Raw genomic sequence first — 13,946 nt, 5'->3', positions numbered from 1 at the left:
TTCGGCCATAATGAATGACCCCAAACAAAGCATGCAGAACAAATACTGTCTATATAGCAAATGCATGTTCCAAAACATCCAAAATGATGAAAAAGCAACTTAATCACTAGAGGTCACTCTATTCCTTCAAATCTCAGAAATAATCAACCAAGAATATTTCCACACTACTTCACTCTAGAATTTCCCCCCACACACACACACACTTTTATGGGGAACTTACATGACACCATCAAATCTTTGTTCTCTGTCTCCCCCCCCCCTCGGTACTTCTATGTTCTCTTTTGAGTGCTCACAAAAGCTCACAGGACAGGGTGGGCTGGATCTCTGCAGGTGTAGACCAGTCTGCCTTTGAAGGGGCATCGTTTTGGCATGTGCACCTTAATCCAAACAAGTCAAAGAGGCTCCAGTTCAAATCTGAGGTGGAGCAGGCAATGAGATCTCACCCTCCAACTCAAGGCCAAGTCGTTCTTGGCACCTGAGGCAGAAAATCCCAGAAAAAGCGAAGGGTCATCATAGCACAGCAGAAGAGCAGCTATGATGTCCTCAGAATCTTAGAGAAAGGCTGTGAATGTCACTTCTCAGGAACCCTGCATAGCCGCTTCCAGTTAGCATAGACAATACCCAGCTTGAGGAACCAACAGCCTGACTCACTATGAACCAGGTTTCTACGTAAGTGTGTTTCCTCTTCCCTGGTAGTAAAAAATACAGCAATACTAAATTAAATTGCTAACCGTTTGTTGCCCATTCGTAAAACTGCCTCCCTCTGCCTAATTAGAGGACAGACTCTATAGCCCTTAGCCATCCACTGCCAAGTAGAAACATTTAATATTTTTTTTTCTGCTATCTGACCTGCTGAGCTGAGGAATGTTGCTAAACTAACCCAGCTTTTTAGCACAACATTTTCTGCTGTTATTTGTCCCTTGTGCTACAAGTTTTTGATATTTTAGGACTGGCAATTTGGTTATGGTTAGTGAAGATCAGAAGGCCCTTAATGACATCCTTTTTGGGTGGTACCTCAGGTTAGGAACTTAATTCGTTCTGGAGGTCTGTTCTTAACCTGAAACTGTTCTTAATCTGAGGTACCACTTTAGCTAAAGGGGCCTCCCGCTGCCGCCACGTGATTTCTGTTCTCATCCTGAAGCAAAGTTCTTAACCCAAGGTACTATTCCTGGGTTAGCAGAGTCCGTAACCTGAAGCGTCTGTAACCCGAGGTACCACTGTATTGCAATCTGTGGTGTGTGGTCAGTGGACTAGCGGGACTGGGCTGGCCCCTAAACGTTCCTGGTAAATTAGAGGATTAAATCCTGGCACCTCTTTCCCAAAGCCTAGGAAGCTTCTGCCCAATTTAGGGAGACAGGCGTGATGCTCACGTGTGATGTCACAACATCACAACATCACTCAAGCTGGCATCTCTGGCTCTGTTTCCCGACGAAAAATATAATGGCTGATTGCAATGCATTTATTCCCCCCCCCACACACACACACACACAAAATCACCACTGATTGCAATGCTGGGGTCTGCCTCTGAAGAGCCACCAGAAACTTCTACGAGGTCGTCAATCACGCCCCTTACAATGAACAAGCAGCACGCAGTCAGTGAGTACTAAATGACCTTTTTGCAACCAGTGACTCTCTTTAAAGCCCTAAACGGCCTTGGCCAGTATACCTGAAGGAGCGTCTCCATCCCCATCATTCTGCCCAGATGCTGAGGTCCAGCGCCGAGGGCCTTCTGGCGGTTCCCTCACTGTGAGAAGCAAAGCTACAGGGAACCAGGCAGAGGGCCTTCTCGGTAGTGGCGCCCGCCCTGTGGAACGCCCTCCCATCAGATGTCAAAGAGAAAAACAACTACCTGACATTTAGGAAACATCTGAAGGCAGCCCTCTTCAGGGAAGTTTTTAATGTGTGACATTTTGATGTATTTTTAATATTTGTTGGAAGCCGCCCAGCGTGGCAGGGGAAACCCAGCCAGATGGGCGGGGTCCAAATAACAAATTATTATTATTGTATTATTATTTCCCAAACACGGCATAACTGAAATAGGTGTCCCTGCCATATTGGCACCCCAGGCAGTTTCCTTGCTTGCTTTTATGGTTGGGTCAGCCCTGAGTACAGCCAGCCTGGTTTACTCATGTCCAGCTGGAAATGCCTTTATGCAAGTCTTCTGATCCCCAAGACAGACATTTGCCTCCTGCAGCTGCTGCTACTCCAGACAGGTTCCTGCTTAATTGTTCTAGAGGCTATCTGGAAAGCCACCCTCTGTACCTAAATAGCACCTTTTGAACAATCAGGAGGGGGAAATGCCAGAGAGTTAACTGGCCACAACTGCAGTAAGGTTTTAGTGGTGTGGTGGTACTTAGGCATGTTCTCTTCAAAATAAGTCCCAAAGCGTTAAAAGAGTCTGAGCAACAACTTCCATAGGAGTCGCCTGCTGCCTCACTGTGAGTGAGATTCAGTTGAATACCAGATAACATAGCTGTCAACTTACAGATTTGAAAATAAGGGACCAGCAGCCTTGAAAATAAGGGATCAGCAGCCAAAATAAGGGATCAACAATTACTTTGATAAAATACATATTTTGTTGCGTGCAAATGGCTTTAGATACCTATTAGGTCCATAAATTACCATATAGCATATATTCAACACAGAAAAACAGCAACAATTTGTTGTTGACAAAGCACAGCTGGACATAGAAAGGGCCCCATTACCTTCAGTAGCTTATTTAAGGGACATCATCAATAAGGTACAGCAGCAGGACATGGCGCTGGGATAAGGGAGTGTCCGGCCAAATAAGGGACACTTGACAGCTATGCACATAATCTTGTTGCACTTAAAGACTTGCAAATTTATTGTGGCATAGGGGGCCATTCAACAGATGCATCTAGAGTTACCCTGAGTTGTATGTGTGTGAGTATCTATCTATCTATCTATCTATCTATCTATCTATCTATCATCTATCTATCTATACACACACATGGCTTTGGGGGAGAACCAGTGCTGGATTTATGTATAAGTTAAACAAGCTATAACTTAGGGGGCCCCTCTTGGGGGCCCCCAAAAAAATGAAAGGGGAAAAACCTGGATGTACATTTCCAAAATATAAGATAAAAAAACAAATAAAATAAAACCTGCATATAGCAACAGTGGTTTGTGTTGTGTAGGCTCCTATGGTGTAAGTAATGGGCCCCGCCTGCTCCCTAAAACATCACTGGTTTGCTCATTTCTATATATAGGGTGCCTACATTCTGCATGGAATGATTGCATGGCAACATGTCCAAATGGCTTTAGATACCTATTAGGTCCACAAATTACCATATAGCATATATTCAACACAAAAAACAGCAACAACTTCTTGTTGACAAAGGCCAGCTGGACATATAAAGGGCCCCATTACCTTCAGTAGCTTAGGGCCTTATCCAGCCTAAAACCAGCCAAGGGGAGAGCCTAAGTGCACAAAGGACTAGATCCTTACTTTTTCAGATATTGTGGCCCAGGTGTAGCTGATTTTCTTGGAGTTCCCTGTTAAAAATGTCTTAACAACGGGGGTGGGGGGTGGGAAGTGGCAACAACTGATGTTCTATAAAGGAGGCTCATTGCTTGCAATAGATAGCAAATGGGGAGAAGGTATAAAACGACTGCTGCTGGGTAGTTTTCTCTAGGGTGGTGGAATTTCAGAAATAACGTAAGCAGGATGTGGTACTCCAAAGGGTTTGGGTGCTTATTGTTGTGTTGCGTGATTGAGAGTGTGGCTTGTGCTACTATTGGGGCGTCTTCGAGGCACAAGCCAGTGACTGGGCAGCTGCAAAATGGCGCTAGCGAAGAATCTTCAAGGCAAGCTGATGTACCTTCTCCTACGCAGCCCTTGACTTTGTTACCCACTAGCTCTCTGCGGCCTGTTTGGGTGCAATGCCACGAAGACGAAATGGTGATAGCCGTTCACAGAGATCTGTTTGGGACCGGGCAGCTGATCCAAGCTGTTGATCTCCACTTAGGCCTGCAAGGCTGCCGATATACTTCTGCTGGTGTTTCTGACTTGGTTGTTTTTGAGGTGGGGCTTCAGGAGTGTGGCATCAATCTACAGGTAATGTGAGACTTATGTACAAATAAGATCCTTCATATGTTTATATGTGTGTGTGTTTGTGTGTGTGTGTGTGTGTGGGTATACAGTGGTACCTCGAGTTAAGTACTTAATTCGTTCCAGAGATCCGTTCTTAACCTGAAACTGTTCTTAACCTGAAGCACCACTTTAGCTAATGGGGCCTCCTGCTGCTGCCGCGCTGCCAGAGCACAATTTCTGTTCTTATCCTAAAGCAAAGTTCTTAACCTGAAGCACTATTTCTGGGTTAGCAGAGTGTGTAACCTGAAGCGTATGTAACCTGAAGCGTATGTAACCCGAGGTACGTCTGTATGTGTGTGTGTGTGTTTGTGTGTGTGTGTGTATATGTATGTATATATATATATATATATGTATGTATTTGCTTTCGTAGATTTTCACGGGTACAGGAATGCAGGTTTTGGTGTCTTCGGGTGTCTTCCCGTGTAAGAGTCGGGGTGTCTGTGCGACGTTTCGACGAGGTCTCACTCGTCATCTTCAGGCTGGTGCAGAAAAACTCTTCACAAGCTCAAGAGGTCAAGACACGAAAGCTTTAGCAACTAATCTACACTTAATGACCCACCCAGTGGTATTCAGAATATCACTCATGAAATCACCCAAGATATCCCTCAAGTAATTAAGGAACAAAAGAAGAAAAGGCACACTAATCTAGGAACTTCCTCTCTGCCCAGAACGTTGGAGGCTATACACCACACCCCTCAACAGTATTTATAGGAACTCAAACACCAGACTCTGCTCTGTTCCAGTAACAAGAAGCCGAAAGCACCAGCCTGAAGATGACGAGTGAGACCTCGTCGAAACGTCGCACAGACACCCCGACTCTTACACGGGAAGACACCCGAAGACACCAAAACCTGCATATGTATGTATATATATATTCCTATATGCACTTACCTTGGAGTAAGTCCTGTTGTACTCAGTGGGGCTTCCTGCTTTACAGAGTTATTCCTGTGGGAGTTTTTGCCTCAGGTGCCGAAATATCTCCCTCTTCCCAGCAGAATAAAGTGTAGCAATAATGAGTTACATAATAATTTGCTGCCCTTTTTATGATGTCCCAAACCTGAAGCAGCTGCCTTATTCTGCCTAATGAATAGGCTGTCCTGTCCTGTAAACAACACTTTGGGGAGCAATTTGCAACTGAAAACTTGTGCTGGGCCCTACAGGTGTGTCTTCTCTGAAAATTAAAAGTGATCACATGAAATGTGCTTGTCTGAATCCATTATTAGGGATGGGGAAATATATCAACTTGAGTTTATTTCAGTTTCTGTTTTTTCCAGTCCTAAGTTCAGTTATCTACATTTCCACATAAGTTTGTGGGTTGTTTTTTTTTAAAGCTCTCACATTTTAGTGTGAATTTTGCTTTGCATTTGTGCTGCAGTTTCCCCATAATGCAGTTTTGTGTCATTTTCACCAGTGTATGAATTTATGTGCATACTTCACGCTAGTGTTTGCATTCTTGTACACATTACTTGACTTTCGATTTGCATTGTGAAATGTGGAGAAGTGAAAGTTCCAAAGGACAACTCCGTTTCAGTTCACATATTGCTTGGCAAGAGTGAACTGGTTAGTTTCATCTTGAAACACAAGCTGATTCTAATTTCTCCTCCATCCCTGGCCAGGAATGTAGTTCCTCGAAAATGCAGCTCACCAAAGTTATGCAAAAATCAAAAACCAGCCCTTAATCATCTCTTGTGAAAATAGCCTGACCTTAGTTACACTCACTCCCCAGCCACTTTGTTTTAATAGGTAACGGGCAATAACTCTGAACACTAAAAATACAGAATATTGAAACCTGCTGTGAAGTGAATTGTCTAAAGACTACAGGGTTGCTTTATTCAGGGAAGTTTTTAATGTATGACATGTTAGTGTACTTTTGGTCTTTGTGGAAGCCGCCCAGAGTGGCTGGGGAAACCCAGCCAGATGGGCAGGGTACAAATAATAAAATTATTATTATCATTATCATCATCATCATTATCATCATTATCATTATCATTATTATAGACAACAGCAGACTCCCTGTTCTACCGCACAAGACTGTACTATAACCCAAGCTCTGCAAGCAGCCCTGGAATTGTAAGAAACAGCTCGGTAGAGATCCCTATTGAGTGCCACTACCCGAGGTGAGCATCTTAGGCCACAGTTCAATAACCCACTTGCATGTCAACATCCATTGAGTTGTATTTTTTTCTTTTTCTTTTTAGGGAAGATAAGGTGAGCAACAATGGCACCAAGTCCACCAGGGTTCCTTTTACTTCGACAAAGTCTGTGGAAAGAGGGTTCCGCTTTTCCTTGCGTCTGATGACCGGTAAGGGAGATTCCAAACCCCGAAGAGGACAGTTTGTTAGATACTATTTTAAGTCTTCCTCTATCCTCCTCCTCCTCTTTTCCTTTGTTTGTTGTGGATGGCTATAGATGACTGGAGTGCCGAGAGGGAGTCTACTCGATATTGGCTGGGAGACTATCTCCATATCCAAGCAGACTTTGAGAGGGAAGGAGACCATTTACCTCTCAGGCTATTGGTCGATAGCTGTGTGGCCAAACAGACACCAGAGGAAGATGCCAGCTTACAATATGCAATTCTTGACTTCCATGGGTAAGATGGGGGGGGGGCGGGAATTGAGCAAGAGACTGACTAGCTTTAGTGGAACCCGTGGAAAGGGACTGTTACATGTCACTCCAATTTCTGAGCAGTGTGAGACTCCAGGAGTTACAGTGATTGCTCCCTCTGGTGAAAAACAGCATAGGGTTTGGGGGGTAAATTCCTGTTAGTGACCCAATCCTCACAGGCAGCAGAGGATCTGTGTCTGCTTGCCCACCTTCAGAAGAGATGCACACAGAATCACTCCTGCCTATACTGACCTAGAATCAATTAAGGCCACAATCCTAATGCAACTTACCTGGGAGAAAGTCCCTTTCAATGCAGGAGGACATGCCTTTGAGTGGTCATGGTGAGGATTGTGCTGTAAGGCTGCAGTTCTACACGCACCTCCTTGGAAGTACAGTGGTACCTCGGGTTACATGCGCTTCAGGTTACAGACTCCGCTAACCCAGAAATAGTGCTTCATGTTAAGAACTTTGCTTCAGGATGAGAACAGAAATCATGCTCCGGCGACGCGGCAGCAGAAGGAGGCCCCATTAGCTAAAGTGGTGCTTTAGGTTAAGAACAGTTTCAGGTTAAGTACGGACCTCCAGAACGAATTAAGTACTTAACCCAAGGTACCACTGTAAACACCCTGGGCTTGCTTCTGCGTAAACATACATGAGATTGGGTTGCACATTTTAATGGGGCCCTCCATTCCCAAATAATTGCCACACTGGAATAACACTCGAGCGTTTTTTCTGACTGTACCATCTTTGGATCCAGATGCCTGGTCGACGGGAGAATTCATGATGTGAAATCCGCCTTCAAAATCCCAAGACCGCGCCTGGAAACACTCCAGTTCACCATAGAAGCGTTCAGATTTTCTGGGGATGTAAGGAACTTGGTGAGAGGACTCCTTCGTCTCACTAGGTTCCAGGCCCAGCCCTACCATTGGGCAGAATAAAAGTGATGGCGAGGGTGTTGATGGGCAAGGCTGGGTGATCCGCCCTGTACCTCCTTAAGAGTGCCTGCTGTCCTTAGTAAGATTCAGCTGGCCGTGCAGTCCACTTCTTTCCATGCAGGCCATATTTTGTCTTGCCCCTGGACAGCTGGCCCTGCTTACTTATTTCATTTACAGTGAGATGGTGGCATTCTGACCCTGTTTAATTTCCCTTCAAGATCTACATTGCTTGCCATCTGAGAGTCGTTGCGACCGACAAAGGACCAGATCCTCTAAATAAAGCTTGTTCGTTCAACAGCCAAAGAAGCCTGTAAGTATCGTAGCTTGCATTATGGGAAAGACAGGACTTGGAGGAGTACTAACGTGACCTTTTTGTGTGTATCAGTTGGCTACCAGTAGAAGGCTCCGAGGACATCTGCAACTGCTGTGAAACTGGGAACTGTGTATCATCTAAAGGATGGCCCAGCACAAACAACCCCAGCAATCGCCGTACATCAGAACAGAGGGAACAAGTGACCTTGGGGTCAGGTATGCTCTAAACCTGGGCAGTGGGGGAACCTGTGGTATTCCAGGTGGTGTTAGAGTCTACCTGCCACCAGCTCCTTCCAGTATAGCCAGGTATAATTGGGGGTTGGGTCACATCCTACAACATGTTTATAAAGCACACGGCTTCCCCCAAAGTATCCTAAGAACTATAGTTTGCTAATGGGGCAAGGGGTAAACTCCAGTTCCCAGGATTCTGTGGGGGAAGCCTTGGGCTTAACGCCAGTCCTGAAAGACGTACATTGGCTCCCAGTACGTTTAAAAGTGTTGGTGCTGACCTTTAAAGCCCTAAACAGCCTTGGCCCAGTATACCTGAAGGAGTGTCTCCACCCCCATCGTTCTGCCCAGACACTGAGGTCCAGCTCCAAGGGCCTTCTGGCGGGTCCTTCACTGCAAGAAGTGAGGTTACAAGGAACCAGGCAGAGGGCCTTCTCAGTAGTGGCACCCTCTCTGTGGAACGCCCTTCCATCAGATGTCAAGGAAATAAACAACTATCTGTCTTTTAGAAGACATGTGAAGGCAACCCTGTACAGGGAAGTTTTTAATGTTTGATATTTTATTGTGTTTTTAATATTCTGTTGGGAGCCGCCCAGAGTGGTTGGGAAACCCAGCCAGATGGGTGGGGTATAAAGAATCAATTATTATAAGTGCATAGTATGGGTATAACCTTGTACCCAAACAATAACTGGCCTGCCGCAGACTCCTGACCCTGCTCTCAACTTACTCTATGGCAGTAGCTCAGCTACTGAGAACTGCAAACTACACACTAGCTGGATATTCTGGAACCTTCTGCATCTCTAAACTGAGTGGGAATGCTTGAATGTTGTCATAAGTGATGTTAAGAGCAATGCCATATTTCAAAGGTAAAAGCCGTGCGCATGGAGTTTCAAAAAATTGTTTTCCACATTGCACAGAAAGCTTGTGGGACCAGCTCTTGCCTTTAACACTGGGGATAAGCTTGCTTTAAGGCTCTAAAACAACTCGTTCTGTTGTTCGCTTCTAGCTATCATTGGCATCTCGGAAGGGGAAGCTGAGGCAGACCTTCTGGTGGGACCTCTCTTAATCCTTGATGCTCCTTGGGACCTCCAGAGAGGGGAAGTGGAAACAGCAGACATGGGGGCCCAAGGTAAGAAAGGAAATGGCTAAATCAAAGGCTCTGGTGAGCCAGCGCAGCACACGGAAACGCAGTTTACCTTCCCGCTAGTAAGCGGTCCCTATTTATCTACTTGCACTTTGACGTGCTTTCGAACTGCTAGGTTGGCAAGCGCTGGGACCGAGCAGTGGGAGCTCACCCCGTTGCGGGGATTCAAACCGCCGACCATGCGATCGGCAAGTCCTAGGCGCTGAGGTTTTACCCACAGCGCCACCCGCGTCCCCTCATGAGTACATAGGAAACTTATTAAATACTTAACTATACTGCTAGGCCAGAAAGTTCCGTTTATATCTGTCTTCTTGTGATTCCTTTCTTAAAGGTGAATCTCATGTGATAGAAGCCGAGGCTGACTCTACAGTTGGACGTCAGTTTATCCTCAAGGCAGACGAAGGACTCGGATGGCTCCTGGATTCCGATAAGGCTGTGACAACAACTGGTAAGGTCCTTTTAGAGAGCCAGTGTAGCGTAATGGACTAAGACCTGGGAGAGCAGGGTTCGAATCCCCACCCTGCCTTTAAGCTCACTGGGTGACCTTGGGCCACAGTCACTCACCATCTCTTAGTCTAGTTGTGAGGATGAAATGAGGAGAACCATGTACATTACCTTGAGATCCTTGGAAGATAATAGTGGTATATAAATGTAATAAAATAAATAGATGGCTTGATATAAGAGAATCCATAGATTCCCCCAAAGGCTCTTGCCTCTCAGTAACTGTAGTCATGGCTTCTGCTCCACCTTTTGCAATTTTGCTCTAAGAAATCTGCTCCGATAATTACTACAGCTATGGTGATTTTCTTTCCTAAACCCATATACTGGGACCTTGGGAAGTGTTAGGGTGGGTGTCTACCCAAATAAGTACTGAAGCCAGAACGAGGTAGACAAGTGGGACCTGAATCAAAATGTTGCAGCGTGTAATGCTGCTATTTAGGATTCAAAAACCACCAGTCAGTCAACTTCGAAACAAAAACATTCCTCATTTGACTGTTTTTGGGAGAGAATCCCTCTAAAGTTTGTGGGTGGGTGGTGCTGTTTAGGCTACATAAGGTCATGGATTGGAAAGATAGTCGTACCTTGGATCCTGAATGCCTTGCGAGTCGAACGGTTTGGCTGCCAAGCGCCGCAAACCCAGAAGTGGGCGTTCCAGTTTCTGAACATTCTTTGGAACCTGAATGTCCAACGTGGCTTCCGATTGGCTGCAGGAAGTTCCTGCAGCCAATCGGAAGCCGCGCCTTGGTTTCCGAACATTTTGGAAGTCGAACAGACTTCCGGAACGGATTCCATTTGAGTTCCAAGATACCACGGTAGAGAGGGAAGATCAGAAGTGTAATGAATGGCTAATTGTAGGTAACACAGAACAAATAAAGATGCAGTTAAAAGCAACAGGAATTGTAACTTCCTTCCTTCCTCCTTTTTAAAGCCCTGTAAGGCTTTTTTAAAAATCAAAATGGCGGCTTTGCCTCTGAGCCTCCAAAGTTGCCATTCTTGACAAACTCTTTGACAAACCAATGCCTTAATGTGCCTATTCCCTTGACTGTAGATGATGCACCACACACCAAATCTGAAAACGTTGTTGTGGCCAAGCTAACCTCTGCTCCAGATGAAAGCTTGCGTGAACTGGCACCCTCTGTGGAGATAACAAAGTTGTCCCTGCAAGGTAATGGACATAATGAATGCATGGCACCGTTTACTAAAGGGGTTGGGTAGCGAACCATGGGAGATGGAGCTCTTGGTTTTAATACTTCTTAAACTCCTTTTAGGCACTGCATCACAGAAGGGGACTGTCCTGGAACGAATCCAAACCACAGCAGCTGCAATCGTGGTGCTTGTCCTACTGAGCTGCTTCTTCTAGATACGTGGATAAATCCTTTTGCCTGTATATTGAAAATGGAGGTTTTTTTCTTGCAGCCTGAAACTGTAGAGCTGGCAACAATTGTTTATGTAATGTCTGCTGCACAGGCAAGGCTTGCGGCCAGGTGGTTCATCCTCTGCAAGGGCTTAAGCAAAATAGAAAACTGAAATGAAAAATAAAATGCACGTGGTATTCACTGTTGTTTTCAATTGGCAAGTGATGCATAACAATATGCAATTGATATTGTTTTCCCCCCATTTACATTGAGGTGAGGTCTCCTTTGAATTAGATAGTGCAGAATAATAATTATCTACATTAGCTGCTTTACTCACAAAAGCAACTCTAAATAGCTATGGTTTTATGTAAAATCTCATCACAGCGAGACTAATAACACAGCTTTTGCTGGAAGCCGAACTGCAGCAGAACAGTAGCTGCGCAGCATGCAATTAATACACGGAGAATTGGAAATCAACGCCTTCGGTCGTAACACTCCATTGGCAGAGAAATTCTGCCTTCCAACAGAAAACTGCCCTCTCAAATCTTCTTGCAGCAGTTAAAAAGTCCTGTCATAGAAGAACCTCAAATTACTGAGGTTCTTTTAAAAAATGGCTCAGTGGTGTTAACAGCTGAAACTCATAGCCTCAAGCCTATATAGTAAAACAAAACAGACAATCTGAGAAGGTAGAGTATAATTTTCTGCTGTAACTTGCAATTAAACTGGTATTATTCGGGTTTGAGTTACCTTAAGGGCTTGGTTAGTGATACAAATTCAACAAATGAAGATGTTTAAAGGCATATTTTCTCACATTTTCACCAGGGAGGGTGGCTAGCAAGTGGCCACGTGTTCCCCTTTGCAGAGAAGTTCTCGGTTTCCAGCGTCTGCAGAGGGCAGTCCTCTATTTGAAATACTGGACATTGTGTACTTGATATGCTAAATATATTGTGCATTGGCCAGATATGACATGCAATGATAGCGGCAACATCTGTAAACTAGATTGGAACGTCTATCATCTGATCCTAGTTGTTGAGTCGGGGTGTATGTGCGTTTCTAATCTCCATCTTGCTCCTAATTAGCAGGAATTCTTTACAGAACTCGTGTTTTTTAGTGGAAATATTGTGTTTTATGCCTCAAGACTAGGAGTACTACCCTACCTTTGGCGAAAAAGCATGCCAGATTTTCAGTATGAGGGGAAGTCATGTGCTTGGCACAACCTTGTTTAACAGCTATTTAACAGGCTGCTGTGTGTCAAAGGAAGCAGAGCTAAAATCATTTCACTTGAACTTAGACCTTTGGCAAGCTCTCTTTAGTTTGTTTAGTGTCTAACCAGAAAAGCCGGTATTTTGCCATTTGTATGCCGGCAGCTGAAGTCAAGAGCTTTTGGTCTTTGTCTGCTGAGTCATCATTCGGAGTCCCTGTAACATCTTGCTTTCATAGCTTTAAACCAACAGCAGCAAACTGCTAACAATGATTGCATAAATGGGGGGGGGGGGCTACAGTGACAGCTCGGAGCTCGACTTTAAAACCTCCCTCTTCAGCCTGACCAGAAAAAGAGAAATATTTTAAAAGACGCTGTTTATTATTCAAAAGAAAGCGCCTGCTGAAATAGTCCTCAGAACAGTATAGCTGTAGAATACAAGCAAAGTTCCATTCAGTTTTCTTATCTCTTTTGTAGAGGTGAGATGTTAATGGCCTGTTTTAAAATTTCAGTTATTTGACCCAAGCCCTTGTAGGCCTTTAACCATTTATGCTAGGTGAATACAGTGGTACCTCAGGTTACATACGCTTCAGGTTACAGACTCCGCTAACCCAGAAATATTACCTTGGGTTAAGAACTTTGCTTCAGGATGAGAACAGAAATCGTGCTCTGGCGGCGTGGCGGCAGCAGGAGGCCCCATTAGCTAAAGTGGTACCTTAGGATAAGAACAGTTTCAGGTTAAGAACAGACCTCCGGAACGAATTAAGTACTTAACCTGAGGTACCACTGTAATTCCCCCCCCCAAAAAAAACACACACCACACACACAAGTACTATTGGTCAACTTCTAAAAATCTATTTAATATTTGAGAAGATTGATAGGTATTGTCTGTCTTCCTCCTGTTATCCTGAAAGCTTCAAACAGCTGAGGCCTATCCATTCCATATAAATATACTGATGACTCGCTAATACAGTGACAAATCTTATTGTTGCTTGAAGAAACAGTATACTGCTGCCAGCATTTTATCCCTGCTTCCTTCCTGTTTCTTGTTGCACCCGATAATACTTCTACATTTATGCTTCATTTGGGGGCAAGGCTATGTTTACAGCAACCATGCTGAACTCAGGCACCGTAAACAATCATTTTGTAGTATCTAAGTCCATGTTTATCAGCAATGTTTGCTTTATTCATCCTTGAGACGTACACACGCCCTCACTCTGAACAGGCACCCAGTTGCCCTCCCTCTCACCTTCCCAGCGGCTAGTCCTTCCCTTCCACTGCATGCTTCCTTTTCTAGCCCTTTGATCACTGCTTTTATCACACAATTAAAAAACAGTCTGAAATATACTCGGAGTCGAGTGTGGAATTCATGCTCTTTCTTCAGCTCAGTGAGGAATGGAAGTTCCCCCGAAATGTCTGCTTTATATACATGATTTACACAATGGGCCCCACGTGATTGGCTAATTCTGGGATTCTCCCGTAGGCCAATCAGGTTGCGGATTCACTTCCACCTAGAGTTGGATTGGGTGGCTCCTGCGGACCAATCAGACTG

General features: G+C 44.7%; 1 protein-coding gene across 1 annotated transcript; it reads left to right on the top strand.

Moving 5' to 3' along the window:
* The first annotated feature begins 3,610 nt into the window (after positions 1–3,610).
* LOC309515321 (zona pellucida sperm-binding protein 3-like) lies at positions 3,611–11,957 on the top strand. The gene is made up of 11 exons (XM_082193047.1): positions 3,611–4,078; positions 6,113–6,231; positions 6,313–6,416; positions 6,524–6,704; positions 7,476–7,596; positions 7,872–7,963; positions 8,039–8,181; positions 9,200–9,322; positions 9,669–9,785; positions 10,887–11,003; positions 11,107–11,957. Exons 1-11 carry the CDS (start codon positions 3,689–3,691, stop codon positions 11,196–11,198), a joined length of 1,599 nt encoding a protein of 532 aa, XP_082049173.1. The 5' UTR covers positions 3,611–3,688; the 3' UTR covers positions 11,199–11,957.
* Positions 11,958–13,946: the final 1,989 nt, after the last annotated feature.

This window comes from Podarcis vaucheri (genome assembly GCF_965113315.1).
Source record: "Podarcis vaucheri genome assembly, chromosome: 12".
In the NCBI taxonomy this organism is placed as follows: domain Eukaryota; kingdom Metazoa; phylum Chordata; class Lepidosauria; order Squamata; family Lacertidae; genus Podarcis; species Podarcis vaucheri.
Note: the sequence above shows the minus strand (reverse complement) of the source record. Positions and strands in the feature narration are given on the sequence as shown.

Excerpts from the sequence above, each read along its gene's own strand:
- LOC309515321 (XM_082193047.1), top strand. The coding sequence starts at position 3,689 with ATGTGGTACTCCAAAGGGTTTGGGTGCTTATTGTTGTGTTGCGTGATT. Across the intron at positions 4,079-6,112 it reads AGTGTGGCATCAATCTACAG|ACAACAGCAGACTCCCTGTT; the intron begins GTAATGTGAGAC and ends TCATTATTATAG. Across the intron at positions 7,964-8,038 it reads TTCAACAGCCAAAGAAGCCT|TTGGCTACCAGTAGAAGGCT; the intron begins GTAAGTATCGTA and ends TGTGTGTATCAG.